The sequence below is a fragment of the Trichosurus vulpecula genome, chromosome 5 (genome assembly GCF_011100635.1).
Source record: "Trichosurus vulpecula isolate mTriVul1 chromosome 5, mTriVul1.pri, whole genome shotgun sequence".
Taxonomy (NCBI): Eukaryota; Metazoa; Chordata; class Mammalia; order Diprotodontia; family Phalangeridae; genus Trichosurus; species Trichosurus vulpecula.
In genome coordinates, this window is record NC_050577.1 from 185,267,595 (window position 1) to 185,295,232 (window position 27,638).

Consider the following 27,638-nt stretch of genomic DNA (forward strand, 5'->3'; position numbering starts at 1 on the left):
AGTAGAGAATGAGTAAAAGATTTCAATAAGGTTTAATGACTTCATGTTGAAAAAGATATATTTTTGACACACAGACACATGCATTTTATGTATATATACTCATAAATGTCTCATTATATATTTTAGTATAATTCTGTGTGTACAATGCACCTAATTTCTATTTTGTGAATAAATATATCAGAAATATAGGGAAGCAAATGGGTTGTTTTAAAGAAAAAACTGATTCTTCTCCTTTGTCAATCCTTAAGATTCAGAAGATAGAGAATATAAAATTTCTTTACATATTTTATATTATATAGTGCAAGTGCTATATTAGCATAGTTTTAAGGAACTGCACATTTAGATTTTTTTTTTTCTTAGCTGCCATTTAAGTGGTTCTCATCACAATATTTTTGCAAACAAGCCCTCATTGTCATTAGGATTTTTTTTTAATTAAATGTGATTTCTAATCAAATAGACTTCTTAAAGATTTCAACTTGTATGTTAGTACACAAAAGAAAAAGTATGTCTTAATATCTCATTTATCTTTTTGAATTACCCATCTCAGTGGAATTATGTTTTGATTATGAAGTATAACTGAATTCTGCTACAAGTAACAAAATAAGTTTCACACACATATGTAGAACCACATAGGTATGTCAGTACTATAATAAAAGACAGTGTAATGTAATGAAAAGAGCACTTGGAATTAGAAGACCAGCTCCACCACTTCAACTATATGTTTCCACACTTGAAAAATGGGGAATACTTGTACTACTATTCCACAAAGTAATTGTGAGGATCAAATAGGATGATGAAATGTAAAGTATTTCATGTTATAGAAACACAGACAACTAACATCACTCTGTACGACGTAGCAAGTATTAGTTGACACTGACATTTTACCTAATAATCTATTTGAAATATCACACTAGTTTTATTTAAACTCAAGGATTAGTGGGAAGTTAAACATACACACACATACATACACACATGTGTGTACACATATACATGTGTATATATGTAACATTTCTAAACACACTATAATTTAAAAAAACCTTTAAAGAGTGAAGGGTTTCATTTTGAGGTATTACTCTAAGAATTATCTGCAAATGCATTTTGTGATAATTTAAAGGCAGGTATGCTTATATTAAACCATGCGGTAATTTTTATTTTAAAATAAAGTTCATACTTCATGGGTATACCTAAAAATCACCTTAGCTTTAACTTGTTTTGAAAAGCTCAATAATACAGCCTCCAACCTACTGAAACGTCTAAATTGAACTGTTCTAAATATTTAAATTTAAGTGCAGAACTTCACCCTACTTAAGAATACTTAAGCACTCCCCTAAAACGAACAATACAATATTTAATCTAAAAGTTTGATGGTATTTTATTTTAATTTTTTGATGGTATTTAAAATATCAAATGTTTAACTACAACTATTTGTTAGGCCTAATTCTGAATTACTAAAATCTGACAAAATTCAAAAGTAAAACATGCTTAATGAAAATTTTTGGGAAAAAAACCTCTGTGTACATATAGTTATATGTTATCATTCTAAAGTCATATTTTGGGTACAACACTCACCATTATTTTTCATAAAAACCCTCACTGTCACTACATTGGAAAAGAATAAAACTAATTCATGGCACTAAAAATGTAGTCTTGAAATAATGAGAAAATTACATAATGAAGGCAGAATATTTTCTACGTATTATTTTCATTCTTTCACTTTTGTTTCAGGTCCTTACCAGACCATTAGCTAATTGATTTAATTTAGGCAAATTATTGCCTGCAAAGTTAAGTATGAGTAATCTGAGTTCTCTTACTGTAATGAAAGGAATGCAAACATAAAAGGATCTCTGGATGTAACAGGAACTAAGTAGCTGTGGAAATGTGATTTACAAGAAAGTATGATATAAAATTACAAAAAAAATTTTTTTTTAAATTTTTTATTTCTGGGTGACATCAGGATACTGATGAAGATGGATGTAGTGCATCTAGAGGATTGGCTTTGGATGCAGGAATACTTGGGCTCAAACCTTGCCTCTGACATACTAGCTGTGTGACCAAAGAAGTGAGTTAATCTCTCAGTAACCTAGACAACACTGTAAGACTATAAAAGTTGTATATCTTCATTGGTGGAGGTAGTTATATCAAACAAGCACTAAACTAATGAAATCACAGGTCTAGCACTACCAAAAAATATCCGGATGCTTATTACAAGTAAGATGCTAAGGTAGTATCAGAAATGCAAATAAAAACTAAAACATAAGCTTCCTTGTAGATTTCAGGGTGAGGGATGGGAAAAGGAGGCAAAAATTGGAGCTCAAGAAAGACAGTCAAATTTCAAGTACCACAAATTCATATCTTTGAGAAATGTATCCTAATATGGTATCTATATTTCTTGAAACTCCCCAGTATTAACATCAAGTTTCTTTTTGGCTTCTGAGCTAAAATTTATTAAGATTGATTTCTTGCCAGGAATATTAGATTGGGTATGTATAGTTACTGCCATCAAGTATCTAGATTTTATTTTATCTCTGAAGTGCCTACAATACTAAGTAGATAATAATTTTTCCCTATTCCCCTTCAAAAATATCCTTTTACCTATTTATATAAATTTATGTTTTTTAATAATTCTTTCTGAATTCAAGCTATAGTACTAGAGATCACATTATCTTAGCTTATGTGTCATAGAGTATTATGACCTGAAGACTGAACCAGAAGAGGAAGCAAATGATTTTTGCCATATCCAATCTATATCTGGCTGATAGTATGAATTTTTACACACATCTAACACCCATCACATATATATTTCCCTCCTTGATACACACCTCTTCACACACCCACAAACAGTAACCACTCCTATGTTTAAAACACACAAGCAGAAAAACGTCTAACTTTTTCTATAGAAAGCAGCAATACTAACGTTTTTGTAGTGCAAGTCTTTGAAGATGATAAGGCTTTTTAAACTGGTGGCTTTCTGACTAAGAATAAATAAATTTTCTTTGTTTTAAAAAGTAAGCTTGCTTAAATACTTTATGCTTTAATTTTTATTGTGAATTATATATAATGTTGCACTAAATCTGAAATTTAGTATTTCAATATAGAAATCACATGCTGTTTTAAAAATATGACTTTCATTTTTTATGTTGGTTAATATTTTCTTCTATTTTTAAAGATTTTAATACCTTATTATTATTACTATTATTTTAATAGGCCATTCTAAGTGATTATAAAAAGATACTAATATAATAAGAAATCTGGTTACTTCAAAAATTATGTGAAATACAACAAAATTTGGGTGTAGATGGATAGAACACTTCTTTCGTAGATCTGTAATTAACCGTACTCCTAAGGCTGTCTTCTACTCCCAAGAGAAACACACATAGATATACACACATGCACACACATGTTATGTGTGCGAAAAATATGATAAATGGAAAGAACTATCTGGAAAATTACCTGAGAATGACAGGAACATGAGAAAAAGTAACCCAAACATTTTTCCTCCACCAGAAAGTTACCTTAAATTTTTACCATGCTATAACATTTTCTTCTTGATATTAAATGATTTCATCTCCCAGATTAAAAACTAGATAAGATAAAACCCAACAGGTTGTGGGGTTTTTTTTATGATTAAGGAATAGAACAAAACTAAGAAACCAACTATCTGTAAAGAAATTGAGAAAAACCCTTCTTAAAATTACTTCTGAAATGCTTTTGCATTGATGGAAACAAATGGAAGTTCATTAGAAATTTTACAATTTTACTATAGACCTGTAATACACATAATTTGTCAAATATATTAGACAAAATACTTTAGAAAATAGACAGACTTCATATTCAACAGCAAAAACGTTCAGCAAAGCCATGCTCACAATCCTGCAGCATTTCATAAAGCATGGATGATTTGTGGCTTCTCAAAGAAAAATAAATAAATAAATAAGAAAAAAAAATTAATGTTATGAGTAAATCTGGGGAACAACCAAAACTGTCACTGAGGGAGTTTTGCAGATGATAAAGCAGTATCATTCACTATCCAAGACCTTACTTGCTGGTACAGTTGGGGTCTTAGCGCCGAGTTCTCAATCATAGTGTGAACCATGGTGATTAAAGGTTCATTCTCTTTCATCTATTTCAAATCAGGAGGAGCATACAGCAAACATCAGTTTACAGCATGGCTAGATTTGAAAGACGACACTGTAAATATAGCCTCTACTTGAATATCTTCCTAACAGTGTAGCAAGTCACACCCAAGTGTAAAAAGATTATAAGGATAAAAAGCATTTTTAACTAAGTATAACAAATGATATGATATTTCTAATAACACAATCTTTTAAGAGTTGTACTATTTTCTAATGTAAACTTGATAACTGCAATTACATTTCATAAAATTGTACAGTTTAATAAATTAATAATAAATCAAAGTACCTATTAACTTAAAAGGAAAAGTAAGTAATTATAAATAACTCAATTATCATGCTATTAAAATAACTTTCAAATATTCATAATGGAAGACGGTAAAAAGTAAGTTTTTAGTTCATTACCAATATATGTTCTTCGGCATATCTTACTGTCTAAAGTAATACACTACTTTTTTGGTCTATTTTGATTCAATATATCATACAATATATGTATTTTCTAAGAAAACAACAGGTAAAACATATTTTAAGGATAAATATCTGTGCATATATATGTTGCTGTACTACTGATTTAAGTTAATTTTAAAACTAAAATATGCAATATGTGCATTAAATCTCAAGGTACAAGCCTTTAAAAGTGCTACAATTTTATCAGCCTTATGTTTAAAATATTTACCAATGTTTAATGTTAATAAAATTTATTTTTGTTGAACAGAATATGAGCCACCAATTAGTATCATTTTAAATACTGATGAAAAGTTTTCTTCAATGGTATTAAAACCTAGGAATTTCGAGATGACATTAGAAAATCAAGCCAATTCAAATCTCAATTCTGCTTCAAAGTTTAGATCAAGCAAGTATTAGTTCTATAGGTAAAATATCTTATATTTGTGCTTGCTTCTAGAATGTGTAGATCAGGATCAAGTCTTTGAATTAAAAAAAAAATTACTTAAAAACAAATAGGCATAACGTGTTTAATTTTATCATTATCTTCCTTTATGAATGTGCCTGCCATAAAAAATAATGATCACTCTGGATGCTCCAAGTGACCTTTTTTTGAAGGTTTATGCAAGCAAAGTGCATGTTCTAGTGGTTTTCATAGGGAGGAAGGGCTTTCCAGTAGAATGAAATGAATGCTGGACACTCTATTTCTGGTGAATGAGCACCAAGGTAGTTAAGGTTGAAAAGATTAATCACTAGGGTAGACACAGGAAATAAATTTTTTGGAAATAGCAACTCTGCAAAGTCTATTTACTTATCTTCAGATGGAAGGATGAATTATACCAATAAAATCATGATTCCTTGATACAAAAGATTAAGAATTTTCTCGGCAAAGGCTTTTTTATATATAAAAATTCAAGTTTTCCTTTTCTACCTTCTAGCCCATAAAGGAATGCTAGTAATTCTATAGCAGTTGTGACAAGCATATAATCAACTTAAAAAACAGGCAAACCTCAATACTGATATCCGTTTGATTTGATCTAGCAGTACCACTACTAAGTCTGTATCCCAAAGAATTCAATGAAAAGGGAAAAGGATCTATTTATACAAAAATATAGCAGCGTTTTTTGTGGTGGCAAAGAATTGGAAATCAAAGGAATGCCCATCAATTGGGGAATGGCTGAACAAATTGTGGTATAAGAAATGATGAGCAGGATGGTTTCAGAAAAACCTGGGAAGACTAATATGAACTGATGCAAAGTGAAGTGAGCAGAACCAGAAGGACACTGTACACAGAAATTAATTTCCTAGGGATGATCAACTGTGAAAGACTTAGCTACTCTGATCAAGACAATGATCTAAGGACCCATGACAAAAAATGCTAGCCACTTGACAAGAGAGAGAACTAATGAACTCTGAATGCAGTTTGAAGCAAAACTTTATTTTTCCTTTTTTTGGTCTGTGTTTCCTTTCACAACATAGCTAATATAGAAATATGTTTTATATGACTTCACATGTATAATCAATATAAAATTATTCGCTTTCTCAAGGAAGAGGGTGGGGTAGGAGGGGGGTAGAAAATCTAGAACTCAAAATTTTACAAAATGAATGTCAAAGAAATTTTTACATGTAAGTGGGAAATATTTAGTGAAATAAAAATAATGAAAAAATATTAATATCAGTTTGATATTTTATTGATATTCTTTTACCAAATATTTAAGTCTCTGTTAAATGCAATTAACATCATTACTCTTCTAAGTTTTCCTTAGAAAATAAAACAATTTTCCAATGCTAATTTCCTTAAAAAATAATTCTACTTCCAACAGGACATTAATGACTTTAGCTAAAACAGATAGGCAAAAGAAATCAGGCTAGATAGTATCCTTCTCAGGTTGAGAAAGGGATAATGGAAGAATGTTACACAGAGGAGGAATTAAAGAAAAAGACAGTGGTATAACGGTTTTAAAAAATAGACTTGACAGCTAGAGGAGGAAGAAACTGCTTCTTTTCCCAAGAATAATATAGCAGAACCACAAAAACTACTAATTTATTTAAGTGAGGCAGAATTGCACAGTCTTCAGTCTTACTCTCTCTTCTAGAGTTACTGAAATTCAGTGGCAAGACAAAAGTCAGGATGACTGAGAATGGCATTCAGAATCAATGGATGACCTTGGTGTCTCTGATGTCTGACCAAACTTTTTGTTTTCCTTTTTTGGGGGGGAGTCAAGGCAATTAGGGTTAAGTGACTCGCCCAAGGTCACACAGCTAGTAAGTGTGTCAAGCGTCTGAGGTCACATTTGAACTCAGGTCTTCCTGACTCCAGGGCCGGTGCTCTACTCACTGCACCACCTAGCTGCCCCTTGACTAAACTCTTAAGTGCTCCACAGCACCTGCTTCAGCCACCTTCACTGCTGTTGGAACAAGCTGTTTTCATTTGCCCAATCTGCTGGGGGGAAGTCTTCACAAGTTTGCAGGAGACATTTCCCTACCTTACCAATGGGTTGGAGGCCTGCTGCTTACCCTAACCCTGGTTTAGGGTAGGCATCCAAGATATAACAGAGAAACCCTGTAGACTTAACAAAGAGATGACAACTACTTTCTTCTGGTGAATCATGTGGGCATAAATGACACCTTTGGAAAGAATCTAAAAAATATTATTAATGGTCATAATGTCTTGGGCAAGAAACTGAAGACCCTAAGGGCACAGATTTTCTTCAAAAAGATAAGGGATGAAAAAGGGAAAAATTAATTTGTGAGGTGAACAGTTAGCTAAGAAGATTCTATCTGAGAATAGATTTGGATTTCTTGATCCAGGAAGATTCCTGGCCAGAGGAGGAATATATCAACAAAAGCTGTTGAAGCTTTATAACAGATAGTCTTATAAATCAAATCAAAAGAGCTTTAAACCAAAATGGATAGGACAGGGAATAGCCTGCCTAGGTATACTCTTTAAATCAGAAACTATAAAAAGTAGACATAAAGAAAGAATAGCAGTTGAGAGAGCAAGAAATTCATAGAAGACAAAAATCAATGAAGCAGTCAGTAGTAAAACCCATGGCTTCACGTGTCAATACATAAATGTTCAAAGTTTAGACAACAAACATGATGATCCTAATGCAAGGGGGCAAAATTGCCCTTCTCAGTTTCATTGTTACTTGGGAATAAACCCATGATTGAAAAATAACTCTGGATGGGCATCATTTATTCAAAAGAAACATGATATGGTAGGGGGGCGGGGAGAGAAGATGGGTGAGAGTATTATCTACTCAAAAATTACACTCATGTGAGGAAATCCAAGAACCAGAAGGAAGGAGTACTACAGAGTTTTTTTCAGTAAAAGATAAAGGGAAAAACAGAAGATTTTAAAAAAAATATTGTAGTATACTATAAGCTATCTGATTAAAAAGAGCAAATAGATGAGAATGGCAAACATCACAGGTATGGAAAAGAGGCATAATATTGTAGGGATGGGAGAACTTCAATTACCTAGGTTTCTTCGGGAACTCTGTTAAAAGCAGAGCAGCTAATTATTTCTTGATTTGCCTTAAAGATTACTTCATCCTTCCAAATAGCAAGTGCTTTTTCATTCAAACACATGGTCTGAAAAGGGTGCCATGGAGAATGGAGTATACTTCCACATGCTAGCAAGAGAGGGACAGATGTAGGTATGAGCTGTATGAGAAGGGATGGCCAGGATGCAGTATCTTGGGAGAAGCCTCATCTCCATGAGTGGCAGAATGCAGAAGATGCATGAGAGGGGAAGGTTTAAGATGAAAGAAAGTTTGGGAACAACAGAACAGAAGTTCCAAGGAGCACAATAAAAGGAGAAAGCTCATGTGGATTGGGAATTAAGAGTAAAATTTGGGTGCCAGATATGATAGTGATGTCATTATTACAAAGAGATTAGTTAAGGGGTAGATTTTTTTTTTAAAGGAAAGATGGTGTTCAGTTTCAGATATACTTAAATTGTGATGCCAATTATACTTTCAGGTGGAAATTTCTAGCAGGTAGCAAGGACTGGAGCTCTGGGCTAGCTTTAATGTAAAGAGAATGGGATTCAAGAATGACAAAGACAGAAGATCCCCTTATATATCAATGTAGTAATAGAAGAACTTTTTGTGATAGGGAAGAAGCAGGAATCATCAACTGAGATTGTCCATCAACTGAGAGATGGTTAAAAAATATATGGTACATAAAACTACACATGAACAATTCAGAGAAGTATGGAAAGACTTAAGTGAAGTGATATAAAGTAAGCAGAACAAGGGGGAAAAAATCTCCACAGGCACTGATTATAGTAATGTAAATGGAAAAAAGTGACTGCTATCTAATTACAGTGACCAAGCTTGGACTCAGGAAAGAATTGAGAAAATGTACCTCCTTTTTTTCACTGGAGGAGTGGACAACTACGAAGACAGAATGCTTCCTATACTGTCAGGCACAACGTGTTGGTTAGATTTGTCAAAAAAAAAAAAATTTTTTTTCCTTTCAAAATCTTTGTTAAAAGGGTAGTGTTACTGAGGAGAGGAGGGATATATCCAGAATGGAGATGTGTGATCTACAAATGTGATCTACAAAAAGGCATCAATAAAACAAGTGAGGGAAACATAATGCAATTTAGTGAGAGGAAATAAGTTTGGATCCTAAATTTGCTTTTATGACCTTGGGCAAATCACCTTATTTCCACAGCCTCATTTTTCTCCTACAAAATGAGGAAAGAGATTAGACTAGATTGTAGAGATCTCCCAAGACCACTTCTGTTTCTAAATTCTAAGATCGGAGGGTCCTATATATATTTTGAAGTTATCCACATAACGAAGATAACTAAAGCCATGGAAGTAAAGGAGGTTGCCACGGAAGAGAGCGTTATCATTTGAAACTAACTTAAAGGGAAGTCTCTAGTGGAATTCTTACGTAACTACCCTCAGTTTTGTTCAACACTTTTAACAGTGAGTTGGAAGAATGCATAAATATCATGCTTATTAAATTTGCAGGTGACAAAGTTGAGAGATAGTTAACATTTTCAGTGAAAGATGAAGGATCTAAAATGATTTTGGCAGCCTGTGATTTGAATTATAACACAATGTAATTTAGAGATAAATAAACATATATTATGGTCAGAAAAATATCAACTTTATAAGTATAAGAGATGGAGAGAATATTATTGCTAAGACATAAGCATGGCCAGACAGCAGTTCATGTGAGAAAAAAATGGGGGTGGGGGGGTATTAGTATTGCAGTATGACCTGCATATTCAATGATTCATATTGAATTATCAGTTGATATGATAGCCAAAAATTGTAATATGATCTTAAGCTATGGCAAGTGAGGCACAATGCCAAAAATGACGGAGGTGATAGTCCCAATGTATTTGCCCTGGTCAGAGATTTGTAAATGTGAAAATATACAATGAGAAGAAAAAGATTCAAGATCTAGGTTTATTTTTACCATTTAACTGATCTCAAGGAAACTTTAAACATATATCCCTACTACTATCATTGTCTTAAAAACTAGTCTTTTAAAAAAAAACTAGTCTAGTTTTCCATGTTTAGTTGTTATTTTAAAATATAATTATTCTAAACTTTAAGTCTTTTCTCTATGCAGAATATTAAGCGAAAGTTTTTATTTCCCTTTTAGGTCATTTTCCTTAGGTAATATTATTAACAATACATTTTTAGAATAGTGACACTACAGTTACATTTCAAAAGCCTTAGCCCCCAAATTGATAATTTTTAGACATAAATATCAGAAATACTATTTTCTAAACCAATCTGATTGGTAAATAACAGATTTTACCATAACAAAATTTCATAGTAAAAAATCATTAAAATTAGCATTTTAATCACCACAAAATCATTAGGTATAAATATTTTTTTTTGTTTCTTGTGACACAAAATACTTTATTAAATAAATTATTTTGTTCCAGATGGAACAACATAACTAAATGTATGACTTTCTCCAGTATTATTTTTTGTAAATTCTTCATTGCTTTTCACAAAGCATCTTTAAATTTAAGACATTAAAAGATACGCGCAACCTTCAGCTCACCCTGTAATAAAAATGTATTCCCTGAAAGTTTATGCTAAAACAAATTTCATGTTTGAAAATGCATCAAAATATTATAAATATTTTAATATCCTAAATATTTAAATGTACTTAATAATGAATTTGAGCACTGCCAATAAACTATGTAGGAGACTCTTCTTGTGCCAATCTCTATTTTCTGCTTTTGCTTTTGTTTCGATTAAGTAAGAGCTGATACAAAACTCCTTGCTAAGGTAAAGAAGGGGAAATGGGGTGGTGGGTGGCTAAATTCTAAAATCGGCTAAACTGGGGATGGGGAAATAACACAAGGCATTCTCCTCAAAAATATGCCATAATAAGTTTCATTTTAAGTTTCTTTTAGGATGTTTATTCTTTTTTAAAAAGAATATTCTAAAATTCTATTAATGGAATAGACTTTGGGAATCTAATCCTTCCTAAAATGCCACTTAAAATTCATGGTATTAAGTAGAACTATTTTAAATTCTAAAATGCTTCTAAAATGTTCAAAATGTCATAAGCACTAAGAAACAAAAATTCCAGAAATCCCACCTGATGATCCAAGTATAGGGTGTTCTTTTGAAGATGGTGTGAAAGAATCTCATTCTAGTAGATGCCAGTCAAGCAGAAAAAGGACAGGGACAGAAGGTCAGGACAGGAGCCATAAAAAGGTCAATTTTTGAGAACAGGAAAATGACTAGTTTACTATTTTATTAAAACCATAGCACATCATTTTCATACTGGTTTCCATGTATGTTGTATAATGTGCAAGATGTGACATGCAATATAATATTAAAATTGCAAATTACTAAATAAATATATAAATTGAACAAGAAAAATGTTAAATGAGTCCAATTAATAAGCTATCAGTTTAACGTTTCAATTGGTAAATGTAAATTCTTTTCTGAAATGCATTACTTCTTAAACATACACATAATAACATTCATGAAAAATTTCTGTGACTTCCCTCAAATCAAAAGAAAAGGCTATGAACCCTTTGAGAATTTAGCCACATTATAATTTACTTTTGATCAAAAATAATTTACACCCTGAAGTGGAAAGATGAAATAGCAGAGCATACTATTGTTTAAGAATTTTTTTACTCAACACTTTCCTTTCTGATCACTGTAGTACCTCTCCTTTTTAAAATTAGATGTGGATATAAAATAGTACATCTATCAAGTCTGTTATTAAATGTCACTTTAGAAAGTCTGATTTGTATCCTATTTATATTTTGTTTTGGTATAACATTAATAAATCAAGTGGGCTCAGAGCTCAAAAGGTTAATAGCAGGATATGATATGTTTAACACAATGATCGCAGTATGCTCAATGACAATGGCAATGTAGAAGTTGTAATTAATAAGTGGTTCAAAATTAGTGATGATGACAGGTGACACATATTAATTACTTCATAGCTGACCTTTGGACAGTGGGCCTCAAGTTTGAGTTGCATGAGCTGTGCTAATGTATTTTCCCGGATACTACTCAGTTCAGCTTGCTGCCGTCTCAGCTTTATTAGCAGCAGTGTGAGCTCCTCTGGCTGAAGGAGTGTAATTTAAGAATCCAAATAGTGGAAAACATTAATTATTGTTTTAAATGACAGTTATGTATAAGTTTCCTTTGGTGGTCAACAAGCTGAAACATCAATCATAGCACCTAGATAATATAGGTCTTACTTAAATATACATGTATCTATAGAAACAGCATTATTTTTGAAGTTACAAAAAATACCATTATAAAACAGCATCATAAACTTCACCCACAAAAGCTCTCCCCTCAAAGCAATGGAGAAAGTATTTGAATATTACATATATCATGCACAGGCATTGAGAAAATACAGGCGTACAATGAAAATTACAAAGACTTACAGTAAGGATGGGCTAAGCATTGAGCTAAATAGAAAAGGCTTAGTTCACCGTATTATAGATTCCAGGTAAGACAATGTCTAGTTCAGTGGATGGAACCCTGGGTTTAAGGCCCTGGGTTCACATCTTGTCTCTGACACTTTCTCCCTGTGTGACTTTGGGCAAGTCACTCAAAAGCCACAGGCTTTAGTTTATTTGTATAAAAGAGGGAGTTAGACTAAATATGACTCAGAGGCCCCTTTAAGTTCTAGGTTTGTGATCCTATTAACAATAATGATGTTAAAATGTTTCTGATAATAGAAAAGTTCTTGAGTGATTAACATTTTCCAAAATTGATCTTCACAGTGAAAATACTGCCTTTCACTGGCAGAAGTGTTCAGTGCAAGTATGTAATGTTATCATATACATACATGGAAAAAATGTAAGATCTTCTTGTCTTTATGTAAAAGAAGAATGAATACTTCTCTTCATACATACATAGATGCAACGTTTTATCAGGGGTCCCAAAGGGACCATTCTCATACTGTTTTTCTTTCAGAGAAATGCGAGAAGGTATAATATTTGGCAGCTGTGGGTAGGATAATGATTGTAACTTAGTGATTCTCAAGCTATACTGTGATTTAGTTAAAAAAAAATAAACAACTGGGGTAGACCAGACAAAGACTATTCTTATTCTTTCTTACCATAGGGTACTTTTGTATCTTGTAGAAACAAATTGTGAAAAATTTTGCAGAATACTCATGGGCTTCCAGCAGCAGCATAGAATTTTCTGTTTAAGTTCTTATTTTGATATCTGATATCAAACACGATCTTTTTCTTATGTTTTTTTTTAAAACTATTTATTCTTTACCCAAAAACCAGTTCTTTGAAGACAATCACTTCTAGATATTTGGAATATTATTGAGAACTAACAACTTCTGGTAGGGAAAATGCCAGTGAAGATAAGGTTGGCAAAGTTCCTCACATACAAAGGGGGAGTTTCCAAAGTCTGAGTGAAGTATTAAGCTTTAATCATGTACCAAGTGCACAGTTTTAAGCTTTAAATGCTTAAAAGACTTTTGGGACACATCCTCTGAGCCGATGTATTCCGTTAAATATCCATCTAAACTACAGAATCCCAAAGTAATGTCCTAAGGACCTTCGGGATCTTTCATCTCTTAGGATAATCTGCAGGTTACGAAACTCTTGCCAGTAAGGAAATAAATAAGGAAGGGTATGAGACTGATATTAAAAGAACAAAGAAAAAAAGAAAAAGGGTCAGCAAATAATTTTGGAATAAGAAGTAATGAGAAGCGTCTTAGAAACATGAGGAACACTCTGTTCAGCTAAGATGATGAAAAACAAAGTTTGATGAAAAGTTTGGTCCCATACAAAATTTAATAAAATGATAACATTGAAGTCAATGCCAAAAGCAATTCTTACTAGAAAAACAACTGGTGGTAAATCATTTTCTCTTAAATGCCCACCAGAGGGAGCAAGAAGCATTAACTTCAAAAACTGGGTAACGTAGAAACAGGAAAATCATATATAAAAAGATCAGAAAATCACAAGATTGAGAAATGTAGGGTCCTTCAAGAGCATTTACAAAGGAAGAGAGTGAGGCTTATAGAAGTAAGTTCACACAAGAAGTAAATATTAGGAATAGGATTCAAAATTAGGTTGTCTGTTAACAGTATTTAGAGCAGGAAAGATGACAAATCAAACAATAAAGAATTCTTCAAGCAATACTGGAAAGCTTTAGATAAAACTTTTGTTAAGGCAGGGAGTTTTGACATACTATTTTTTAACACCAATCATTTATAATGATTACTCTCAAACATGAATTTCTTCCCCTTGTGGTCCTTTCTTCAAAAGTGATACACATGACCTTGCCTTTGTAAGAGGAGTAAGAACACATATATTGTTTGCCCAAGATGTAATTGGCTTAGGAGGAGCTGTGTAATATTTACTTGGCTAACCACAGAATGGGGTTTTCATCAAGGCAGTGAGTATGGTTTCAGTCCTGATTGTAACCACCACCTAGACATGGAACTTCAACCAAGTCAGGATTTCTTTCTAGGTCTCAGCTAGTCTTATCTTTAAACTGAGAAAGCTGAACAAGAAAATCTCAAGGTTCCTCCAAACTCAGCTAAAAAAAAAAAGGTATGATTATCTTAATTTTGATAAATTAAATGCTTTTATCTTAAGTGTATAAAACATTAAACGAGTTAAAATTCAGTACTCTGAGAAAAACATTAAAAGCCAGAGATAGTAGGATGAATAGCGGAAAAGGGATTTAAAATGATGAAAAATCATTTATTTTGAAGAAAGCTCAGTGACAACAAAAAATGAGCATCTTCAAATAAATTGATATATATATATTGAATATTAAAGCTCCTTAAACAGCATAGTGTTCAGTTACTAAATAAAAGAGAAATAATTTACTTGTCTTCTAGGACAGCTGACTGATGAATTTTGGGTTGTGAATGTGGAAAACCATGGGTAATATGAAAATAAACATATAATACATATGCAGATATCCATTCTTAGCAACTTTTAACATTTTTCATGGTACTTTTTACTTACTTTTTGGGGGGAGCGGGGGGGGGGGGAAGGCAATCGGGGTTAACTGACTTGCCCAAGGTCACACAACTAGTAAGAGCCTGAGGCCACATTTGAACTCAAGTCCTCCCACCAACTCCAGGGCTGGTGTCAGAGGTAGGGTTTGAATTCAATAACAATAACAATAATAATAATAATAAAAAACAGTTAATATTTACATAGTACTTATGTATGCAAAGCCATATAAAATAATAAATAGTATTTTATCTTCACAACAATCCTGGGAGGTAGGTGCTATTACCCCCATTTTAGAGAGGATGAAACTGAGGCAGACAGGGGCTAACCAAGTTGCCTAGGGTATGCTGGATCTAAAGTTGGGTCTCTCTGACTCTGGGTCCAGTGCTCTGTCCACTGAGTCACTTAGTTGTCTCTTTAATCTAAAGCCAACACTCTATCCACTATCCCTAAATTCCTTCACATATATATAATGCATATTATCTGTAATGGAAATAATTATATATATCTCTGTAAAAATCCCCCATTCCAAAATTTAGACATAATACATTGTGTTATGCTTAAATTTTGTGTATCATGTTTAAATCTTGCGTATCAACAATGCACAGAACACAAATGAAATTATTAAAATGGAATACTTATTTTGCTTTTATACATAGCCCTTCCTATATAAACACATTTATCTATTATAGATATTAAGCATATTTCATTTTTGTGGGAAGCATGGTTGTGTAGGAGATAGATAGCAAGCCCCAGAGTCAGTAAGATCCAGGTTCAAACCCCACTTCCACCATATATTAGGTGTGTGACCCTGGGCAAGTCACTTAATCTCTCAGTGCCCAAGGCAACCCTCACTCTAAGATTACAAATGAAAGAGCAGGAGCTGATGTACATCGATAAGTTTCCTTACTAGGAATTTGCTATATTGATGAAATTGAAAGTCTCTGTGGAACCCCCAACCCCAAATTAACCCTGCCCTTGCCAATTCCATAACACACTTAATCTATACAAAATATACAAACATAATTCATATAAGCATACGTGTGAAATATTACAACAAAGTAGTAATACTAATTTCTATTTTTGGCTTATGGAATCTGTCTTATTACTTTATGTCTTTAAAGGTGAAAAAAATCAGTCTAACAGTATGTAGCTAAAGTTCATGATTTTGGAAGATATTTAAATATAAACATCCTGAATCCCAGTTTTATACTTATGAACCACATACTTAAAATATTATCCAATATATGACAATATAATTCATTATTCAAAATAATTTCTAATTTTTCCCTAAAAGAAGTAACTTTTTGTTGCAATACATCTCTATGAATAAAAAAAAAATTAATTATTAAAATTAATGCCATCTGCACTTTTGTTGTTACATATCATCCTTATATAAAATATGATGTGCCAAAAAATTCAGCTCACCGTCTTGCCTTGGAGGCTTTGGGGATTAACTGGCTGTAAAGTCAAGCCTGCTGGCATCGACCTTCGATCAGGTACAAAAACATGCTAGAGAAATAAAGGAACAATATAACCCCTGTGTTGAGTTGTGTATGTGTGCGGTTTTTTTGGGGGGAAGTGGGCATAGAGGGTGTCAAGGTCAGTCACTCAAAATGTTAAGTAGAGCTACACTGTAAAAACATTTTAAATTACTCATAGTGCTGGTGAGAGGAGATAGATTCTAAGCCAACTTTTGCTAATTTAAAACACAGATGCTCAATACAGGCTAATTCCACCACTTTTATTTAGTATAAGGATTATGGTTTGGTGGGATTTTTGGTGCAGACATTTAGTCTGCTGGGAACCCGACAGAAACCACTAATTCATCTCAAATAGGCTGCTGAAACACCAGACAGTTAAGTTTTGCTTAGTAGTGCAAAGAACATGGAGATCTATGATATGGTATCAACTTAGAGCAGATTAACCTTATTTAACATGATTTAACCCATGAGAAAATTAATCAAAGAAAGATTTATAGATAAAAATACAATAAAATAAAATGTGAAAATATTATGAAATAATGAGCTTGACTGTAGTGGAATTCTATTGTAGCTCTTGGGTCTTAAAAGACCAATGGAAAGCAAAAATACCAAACTTTGACTATTTAAAAAGGTAAATCCGAATGTTGGCAGTAACTTAACAACATGTAGTAGTGAAACCCATGATTTTCGACAATGTGAACAAGACAGAGACCATTTTCACTTGTATCTGTCTATCTGACACCTCTCAGGGAGTTTTTTAATTTTAAGAGGACCTCATCCACAAACTGGAGTGCAACCAGGTGATTATGTCTACAACAATATCTTATTAAGAACAGTTGCATTAGGGGAGATTTTTAACCTGAAGGAAAGATGACTTAGAGGTTATGAGAATTATGTTCAAATGTATGAAGGGCTGTTATTTTGAAGAGGAAACACAATTATTTTGAGATGGAACTCACAGGAAAGAAGATATACATCCCACAGTTTACTGTGGTGACGTGCCAGTCAAAGAAAAGGTTCAGTGGGAGAGGAGTGAGTAGGTAAACCTGGAGAGGGCAACTGTGGAAATCTGCAACTGCATTTATGGCTGACAAAGATTCTTTCCAAGACATCTGGGGAGCCTTTCAGGAAGGCCAATGATTCACATATCATTACTTAGAGAAACATGAACATGAAACATTCATTCTCCAAAGAGCTTTCTTCGTGATCCTAGAGGACGAAAACTTCTGCCCTGGGTTTTTGATATTGATTGTGAAACTTTAAAAAAAGTAAAATAACTTTTCTCTTAAACTTTTAATGCCTGAACTTTAACAAAAGCCAGGGTACTACATATGCCAACCAAACCTAGTGTGTGTGTATATATATACATATATATATAAGTTAGTGAATCAGCTATACCCTTAGTGAACATTTTACCTTAGGGTGATGTGTTCTGTGTCTGCGGTCCACTGTTATATCTCCTCTCTGTATCGGTGAAGAGACTTCTGATCTATAAGTTCGTTGAGGAGAATATCCCTGATAAGCAGCTATTGAACCATGGGAAGGTGATGTGGGAATAGAGTGCATTGCTTGGTCAGAAATATTAATCATAGTTTTAGGGCTGCTTAAAGTGCCATGTCTCGTCAGAGTACTTTGCTTATTGTAGAACTGACGCTGCTGCCATTCGTAGAGCTGCCACATTGTGTCGTCTCTCATGGATCTCCGTTTTTCTTCTGTTGGTGGTCCCACTGTCCTGTCATGAGCGGACGGTGTGATACTGCATATGCTCTCAGGTCTTGTCTTGCTATTTCTTGGGAGAGTTCTGTAGCCTTCGGGATAGCGAGGAACAACATGGGTTCTGTGGCTTGGCATATTTCTTGGTAATGTCTGGTAAGATATCACACTGAAAAAAAAATTTAAATTTAAGAATGACAGAGCCAATCTGTAAACTGGAATGCAATAATATTTCTTCAATAACTTCAACTTTGTTACTAGGCATAAGACTATAAAACAGATATGACAAGAAAAATTATAAATTACAACTAAAAATTCATTTTAATTAACTCAGAAATATCCTATAACTTAACTTCAATTCACCTATAACTACAAACAACATTAAAAAAAAAGTCTTATGGATGTGTTTTGTTTTTTTTTTACAATACAAACACTTACAGGACACTCCCACTTTGTGAGAAGTCTCTTGTAACAAGTAAAATAGTTAAGTAAGATAATTACATAGTGACCTCATCTGAAAGGTCACGCATCATTCTCCATTTGTAGCACCTTCTCTTGCATCTCTTTTAAAAAAATTAATCAAAATCTGCTTCCTTTCCTCCCCACCTCTGAAAAAAAAATTTCTTGTAATAAATGTACAGTCAAGCAAAATACTCCTGAAATTTGTCCACGGAGGTTAAAAACCTTTGATTAGAATACTAGCTCATGCTTTTCTTTTTTCTGCTACAATACAAGATGCATGTGCCCATCTTGCCCATTATGACTTCTCAGGTGCCAAGAGTCACTTTGTCTCAAGGGTCCCTTTGCTTCTAGTTTCCCAACCAGATTCTCTTTGCTGATCATAAGTCCAGGGTAACGGAAGTAGAGCACTTATTAAATTAGGGATGGCAATCTAGACTTGGGATTTCACTTGTATAAAGAATTCCTTGCCAAATGATAAATGTAGGTTGGAACCTTCTTTGAAGTTTGAGAGGTGCTTAGAGAGGTGCTTAAAGGGCTGAGAGGTTGGTCAAATGACAAGGTCATAAAGCTCAGGTGTCAAAGACTTCAACCCACGTCTTCCTAACTTCAGAGAGAGTTCCCTATTGTACGAAGAGGCTTCTCTTGAATATTGGAGCAGCCTGGTGGTGCAGTGGATAGAGTGACCAATTCTGGAGTCCATAAGACCTGAGTTCAAATCTAGCTTCAGATACTTATTAGCTGTGTGACCCAGGGCAAGTTGCTTAAACTTTGTTTGCCTCAGTTTCCTACTCTGTAAAATGGGAATATTAATAGCATCCTCCTCTTAGGGTTATTGTGAGGATCAAATGAGATAACTGCAAAGTGTTTTGGACAGTATCTGGCGCATAGTCGGTGTTACGTCAATGTAAACTATTAGTATTGAAATACTGTTGAAAAATACGCTGAAGTCATGATAGTAGTTCTGGGGTTCTTCATCTGACTACTGAATTAGTCTGAGATAAGGCAATAGAGACAACAGGCTAGGGAGATGTAGCCTCACAAAACTGAAAATATAAGGGGTTTCACTGGAAGATTTCCCTTTCTCAATAAAAGTTCACTCACACTCCTGGCCTTAGTAGTTCTGATGCCTACTTTCCTACATAAGAGAAGTTGCATGTAATTACCAGAATACAAATGCTGCTTTTTGGCAAATCAAAGTGCATGGCATTTCTTACTATACCAGAATGGGGGAGACCACTGGAAATACACTGAGTCTAGGATTAGCATTTTTAGAACTTTTCCAAGCAGATTTGTGTATCTGTGAGAAGGCATCACGTTTGTCCCGTGATTGTTACTTAAAAAATTTGGATCACTATTGTGTTGCTAATCATTGACTGCAGTCCTATGTGAAAATGTTATGCCCTATGAAACAGCAAAGTAACATAAAATAAATTACATTTATAAGCAAACATAAAAGAAAATATAAGAGGGATAGCTCCCAAATGGCTGGCCTCAAGCATAATTCTGGGATAGATATCTTTTTCAGACTGTTCAGTTTGAGACTGGCTAATACTATTAAGTATGTGAACTGACAGTTGTGGAACAAAAATGTGTGTAAGATCAAAAGATAATTAAAAGAAATCAGACCCAGAAAAATGATAAAACATCATTCTACAATTGAGGAGAAAATGACAGAACACACAGTTCCCAAAGTAGCCCCATAGGATGATGGTCTTTGAAAAAAGATAAATCACTGCTTTGTTCCTACTCATAGGGAACTCACACCTAATTAAGGAGACACTCTATGTAGAAAAGTTCAGCTGAAGTGGAGATGCTAAAAGGTCTTTAAGTCCTAAAGATCCAACAGTGGAGTAGATGGCAAGGCCCAGGGCTCCTTATCAGTGTCCTAGTAGGTTATATGATAGTGCCCAGGGACCTGAAGGGCAAAGCGGCAGGGCAGGTAGTAAAGACTAGAGGACCATCTTTTCAGAGGTACTTTCTTCAAAGTTGTATTAAAATTTTAAATGTATTTGGTATTTTACTCATACTAATTATTTTTGGTATAGTGACATCTGAAGCCGTAAGTATTATTCCTTATCCTCTTCATCAATAGTTAACATACTCTCACCAATCATACCCTCCCCATCTCGGTGATCCTGAACTCAGAAGTGTTTAAAAGCTGTTCACCGCTCTTCACTGCCAATTTCCTTATTCCCATCCCCCTTGACTTAACTCCCCAGTGTTCTACTCTAAACCTCCCTACCTTCTATTGTGCTTTCCATGATGCCTGTTCACTGATAAAACTTGCTTTCACCTTAAATCTTTTCCTTTCCTACTTGTTTCATCTTTAGGCTTTCATTTGGTCCAGCTCCCTCTTGAGGACACAGCTGGCCTGGCCACCCTTTACAATACTCACTCATTCCCCTCTGACTCTCTGGTGGGGAACCTGCACCACTCCTTTCCACTTATGATACCCACTCATTGCCACAATCACTTGAGAATTCTTCTCCTTTTAGTTTCACTCAATCCACACCTATCACTGTAATATCAATTAAGTTGGGTGTCTTTGATTGAGTCTTACTAGGTGCTAAACCCCAGGCCCAAACCCCTAAGCTTATGTGGGCGTGAAGCCCTCAGGGTCCTAAGGGGAGTTGCTAAGACCAGAGCCAATAGTAGGAGCCTGAGTTCTGGTCGCTCAGATGACATCTGATAATGGCTAAAGAGTGTATAAAATGAGAGAACAGAGTTACTTGCTTGGGGCTTTCACTCCTGGAAGTGTGCTAATGTGGAGACTCTGGGCAGCTGTAGATAAGAGCCCTCCAGCTTGTAAACCTGAATGTTGGGACATTGTTAAACCCTGGTAACCATGTATTGAGAGCTGAATCAGACAAAGTCTGTCTGTTGATGTTTGTAATTTGTTTGTATTTGCTCTGAAGTTCAGGGTGCTGGCTTTTTCCCCTGAACTAAGTGAATGATATTTGTATGTTGGATTGAAATAAGATTGTCAACCCTTTAACATTGCTTTCCTTGGTAAAGCACATCAAAGAACCTGTGCTGGCAGCGTCCTTGTTGTTGGACTTGTGCTGGTCTTTCACCCCCACAGCAGCTGCCAGCCGAATTGTTGCAACAATCAACCAATCAGAATTCTGGTAGCTATTGTCTACCAGCCTCCAGGACACTCTTCCTTCCTCAATGAGTCCAGTGCTTGGTATAGTGTTTCTCTCCTCCTTAACTCCTGCCCTTATAATACTCTCTCAAATACCCTTACCTCACAGCCCATCAACATCCTCATTTCCTAGGACCCATTCATCCACCTCAGCTCAGATGCACAGAAATGGTCATGCCCTTGATTCTGCCATCATTTACAAATGCACTACTTCCAAAGCCCTCTCTCTGATCACAATCTGCTATCATTCCACCTTTCCCTCTGTCTTGCAATAGCGAATCCAGTTCTTAGTTATCATTGTGACCTCCAGTTTCTTGACCCTTTAGTTCTTTCCCAGGCCATCACCTGGGAAATGTAGTCATCCCTACTTACATTTTCCCCCCTTACCCATTTTGACACCTCAGCGAACTGGTTCAACTCTACACTGTGCTTTTCTTTTGGGTCTCTTGCCACTGTATCCTATTGTTAATTTTGCCCTTCTGAGATTTAGCTTTCAGTTATGCCCACCATCTGCACACCCCAACTCACATATTGCTAAAGAAAGCTGGAGAGAATCAGAAAACTGAGCTGAATGGGTCTACTACAAATTTTTGTTATCTAATCTCAAGGAGGCACCTCACTGTAAGAGGTAACCCTTTCACATCTCCCTAACTGATCTACTATCCCACTCACTAAGCAGCTTTTCCAACCTTTTCATTCTTCCTCAAACCTCCCCCTCCATTATCCACTCAGTTGTCACAGTGATCTTACCAAAGTGGAGGTCTGACCATGTTGCTTCCCTATTCAATAAACCTCAGCAGTTCCCTATCACCTCCAGGATCAAATATAAAACGTCTGTTTAGCTTCCAAGTCTTTCATAGCCTGTATATCCCCCTATCCTCAATTACCTTTTCAGTCTTATTATACTACACTCACACAATGTACTCTGTAATCTACTAACACTGGCTTCCTTGCTATTCCTCTTACAAAATACTCCATCTCCACTCTGGACATTTTCACTAGCTTTCTCCCATGTCCTGAACTCAACTACCTCATCATCTCCATCTCCTGGCTTACTTCAAATCCCAGCTAACATCCTACCTTTGACAAGAAGCCTTTCTCAAACCTTTTAATGTTACTGCCTTTCCTCTAACATTACCATTTTGTTTGTACATAGTTGTCTGAATGTTGTCTTCCCCATTAGAACAAGTTCCTTGAATCTTCTGTCTTTCTTTGCATTCTCAAGGCTCTTAGCATGGTAGCTGGCACATAGTAGTCACTTACTACCTTTATTTTCTTTTTGACAGGGTTATTAAGTTGTTTGATCAAAGGGATGTTCAAGGTATTATCCTATATTTTAACAAAGTATTGATAAACTATCTCAAGCTTTTCTTGTTTAAAAGATGGATATGTGGGCTATCCAATGAAAATTTCAGAAGTGTCTGAATGGTGGACTCAATAATGGTTTCATGTCAACTTGTAAGGAGGTTACCAGTATAGGGTCTCAGGGACAGCCCATGTTTGGAATTGTGCAGTTATGCATTTTTATCAATGACCTGGATAAAGGTACAGATGGTATCCTTATTAAATACTCAGGGGACACAAAACTGGGAAGAATATCTAACACAACTGATGATAGTTATGATGCACAAAAGCCTGACAGGACAGAATACTATGCTAAAACAAATAAGATGAAACGTAATAGATATCAATATGATTTCATATATAAGTTGAAAAAGATCATCTTGAAAAGTATAAGATGGGGAGAAACAGGGCTAGAAATAGCTTGTCTTTAAAAGATCTGGGTCTTTTCATGGACTATAAGCCCCAAATGGATCACTAGTGTAATACTGGCAGCCAAGAAAGCTAATGCAGTGTTAAGCTGCATTAAGAGACAAAGGTCACAGGTTTGTGTGAAAATACTAGGAAGAATAAGAATAAATGTACTTTTCCTTCATATGGTAACTATAACTATCTAAAACCAAGGGCAAGGAGAACGGTCAAACTAGTATAGCCTACTTCCTCCTACAGTTATCTATAAAGAATGCTGGACAGAGTAGCAAATGGGAAATCAAAGGAGAAATTGCAGTGGATGATCTATCTAAATGTGGAACATGGGTAGGCTGAGATCAGACTCAGCTCTCAGAGCTCAGAACTATGTATGCCAACAGTATAAGGTACCCAGAGTTGATCAAGACTCTGCCCAAACCCCAAACAAAGAGTGAGAAGTCTGTCTCTCAGAGGGGCCAGAAACACAGATTCCAAACCTTGAGTTCTGAGCTATGCCTGCAATGCAAAGATGCACAGATTGATCTTGGATAGCTCCCAGCACAGACCTGCCCAGAACAGATACTGAACTTAGTCTTCCTCCTAGGAAAGCAGTTGGAGGGAGGTGAAAGGATCACTGATTCAGGTCCAAAAGAACTCCCAGGGAGGCTACCAATGACAATTCATCTAGATTCTTGGGAAAATAATTAAGCAAAGAAGATGAGGAGCTTGGGCACCAGCAATGCCCAAGACGCAAATTCAAAAGGGGAGAACTACAACATAACACCTACAAGCAAAGCCACAAAGAAAAACATGGCTTTACCATAAGCCCAATTGTAAAGAAATGATATGAGTTAAAATATGCTAATATGAATGAAATGAGAATGGACAAATGAACTGGAAAAGAAATGAGAGTTTGGAATGAGAATTAACAGCATTATGAAAGAGGTGCAAAATCTAACTCAAAGTATCAGAACAGACAAAACAGATTAACGATGCCATGAAATATTAAAACAAAACCAAAAGATGGAAAAAACAATATCTTACAAAATAATAAGGTATCTCATATAAAAAAACTAATTTGGAAAATAGATGAAAGAGAGATTTTCAAGAAGTCAAATGTTATAGACTTAAAACCAAGAATAACTAATATCCAGCAAATGGACTTTTAATGAAATAGAGGACTTCCAAATATTTTGATGAAAAAACCAGCATTTAATGGAACCTTAGAAATAAAAACACAGGAGTAAAGAGAAACATAAAAAAAAGTAAATACAAGTGAATAGTCAGAAAATAATTTTATACAGATGAAGTGGTATCAATGGAATGATACAAGCACATCCTAAGAACTGTGATGTCAACAGGGGTCAAAGAAGAAATCAAATACTGGGAGTGATTTTTGTTACATTTTGATGATCTTAAAAGGAGAAAATTAGGGAGAAAAGGTGACATTAGGGGAAAAAAAGAAGGAATGGAAGGAACTTATAATCAGGAGGTGTAAACAGAAGTCAAGACAAACGAGGAAAGGATGGGGGAGCACTCACACGGAACTGAAGATAAATGAAGTGAGTAAAACTAGCCAATGAATTTTATTTTATTTTGAATTATATTTTTTCTCAAGCACATGTAAAAACAATTTTTCATATTCATTTTTTAAAATCTTGAGTTTCAAATTCTCTCTTTTCCTCCCCTCCCTTTCCAAAATGGTAAGCAATTTGATATGCAATCATGAAAAACATATTTCCCTATTAGTCATGTTGGGAAAGAAAACACAGGGCAAAAAAAAGTAAAAGAACAAAAAACTTCCCATGAAAATAATTAAGAAAATGAAAAATAGTACGCTCTGATTTGCATTCAGATTCCATCCGTTTTTCCTCTAGGGGTGGATAGCATTTTTCATCATAAGTCCTTTGGAATTATCTAGATCATTGTATTGGTGAGAAAATATTTTAAATAACACCATAAAAACAACCAATTTTGAAAAAGCTTAAAAAATCTGATCAATGCAATGATCTATCACAATTCCAGAGGTCTAATGATAACTTCCTTAAAGACAGGTGATGGACTCAATATACAGAGTAAGACACATTTTTGGACATGGTCAAGGTGGGAATGTGTTTTACTTGACTATACATATTTATTGAAGGCATTTTCTGCCTTTTTTTTTCCCTAGGGAAAGGGAATGAGAGAGGGCAGATGCTTGTTAATTGAAAAAAATACACAATTTAAAAATAAAACCAAGGGCAACCATTAGCCATAATGGAAAAATTAGGAGACTTTCCAATAAAATCTGGTATAAAACATGGGTCTGATACCTACAGCAATGTTATTTGGTATAGTTCTGGAAAAGCCAACTACAGGAATAAACAAAAGAAGTTGAGAGAATGAGTATAGGCAAAGAAGAAACAAAATGATTGCTTTTTGCAGGTGGTTTTCTCAGCCTTCCCTAGAAATTCAATAAAAAATTACGAGAAATAATAATGCAATAAAGTAGCAGGATATGCTAAAAAAAAAAAAAAAACAGTCTTTCTGTACATTACCAACGAAGCTCAGCAAAAACAGGTACAGAGGAAATAATTGGTCCTAGTTGGACCACGGTAATATAATAAACATTATGGTAGTATCAAAATTAATTTATAAAATCATTGCCATACCAGTCAAACTACCAGGATTACTCTGTGAACTAGAAAAAATGATAACAAAATAATGAAGGAAGGTGGGTGGCTTATCAGTACCAGATCTCAAATTACATACTATACAGCAGTGATCATCAAAACTATCTGGTTTTGGTTACAAATGAGAAGAGTAGGTCAGATCAAGAACACAAGATACAAAAGCAAATGAACACAGTAGGATAACGTTCAATAAATCCAAAGAGTCCATACTGCTGAAAAACAGACTGTCTAATGAAAGCTGAAAAACAATCTGGCAGAAATTAGGTTTAGTTTAGATCAAGAACTCATACTATATGACCACTATAAGCTCTAAATGAATATACAACCCAGATATAGAAGGTCAAACCCATTAGAAGAAGTGGTAAGTAATTACCTTCCATAGTTATGGAGAAGAGAAGAGAAGAGATTTTGACCAAACAAAGGATAGGGAGGACTACAAGCAATAATATGGGTAATTTTGATTATATAAAATTGAAAAGGTTTTGCAGAAAAGCAAGACAATTCGATTTAGAAGGGAAACAGTTAACTGGAGCAAAAAAAAAATCTTTCGAGTAAGTTTATCTGATATTACTGGAAGGACTGTGGGAGAACAGGGATACTAATCTCCATTATGTATCATCAATATGCAGTGTTCCTAAGAGCAGTGACTTGGTACAATCATACTGGAAAGTAATTTGAAACTACACCCCAAAAGTCATTAAACTATGCATACCCTTTGACCCAATACCCCTCCTAAGAATACACGACATAAAGATAAAAAGAAAGTTAAATTACCCATACGTAAAAAAATATCTATAGTGGTATTTTCTGTTGTAGCAAAAATTTAGATTCAAAGTGATAGTCTATTAAATGGAAAGTGACTGAACAAATTATCGCATATTAACATAATGGAATATTGTACTGTATGAAATGAAAAAAGGGAGACAAGACAAGAAAAATAAGAAAGATTAGGATAAAAGGATGCAGAAGGAACTGAGAAGAACTGGAAGAAATGTTTATATAATGACTATACAGAATTACTTAAATAATTACTGCAATGCAACAAAGAAAAGGTGATAGAGAAAATATCTTTTTTTCTGGCCTCAAAAATCTTCATGTCTTGAGGCAATATTGCTGATGACCTTCCACCATCCTTCTCTGTAAAATTTTACAAATACTGTTAAACCATTGTTGCCCTGGCTGCCAAATTTCTTCACTTGACAAGTAGGTCAGGTGTTGTCTGACCAAAGTATATTAACTGCTCTTTTGGCTACCTTGTTATAGCAGTTACCTTTGATGAAAGAAGAGCAGACAAGCTTTTGCAAACCTTATTTGATAGCAAACCACATGTCTAGGCTCACAACTGACTAAAAAGTACAAAGGGTCAACTATGGTTAT

At 34.5% G+C, this 27,638-nt stretch overlaps 1 protein-coding gene across 8 annotated transcripts in view; it reads right to left on the minus strand.

Moving 5' to 3' along the window:
* Positions 1-27,638, minus strand: part of PLEKHA5 (pleckstrin homology domain containing A5) — a 196,476-nt gene that overhangs the window by 43,140 nt on the left and 125,698 nt on the right. For 2 of the 8 annotated variants that reach the window (XM_036758859.1, XM_036758853.1), the window contains exons 11-13: positions 17,937-18,402; positions 16,465-16,548; positions 11,166-11,219 (exon numbers count right to left, since the gene is read on the minus strand). In XM_036758859.1, the coding sequence (XP_036614754.1) occupies positions 11,166-11,219; positions 16,465-16,548; positions 17,937-18,402 (604 nt within the window). Of the gene's footprint in view, positions 1-4,039; positions 4,121-11,165; positions 11,220-12,035; positions 12,156-16,464; positions 16,549-17,936; positions 18,403-27,638 lie in introns of all 8 variants that reach the window. The other 6 variants (XM_036758857.1, XM_036758854.1, XM_036758858.1 and 3 more) reach the window with 4 other exon arrangements.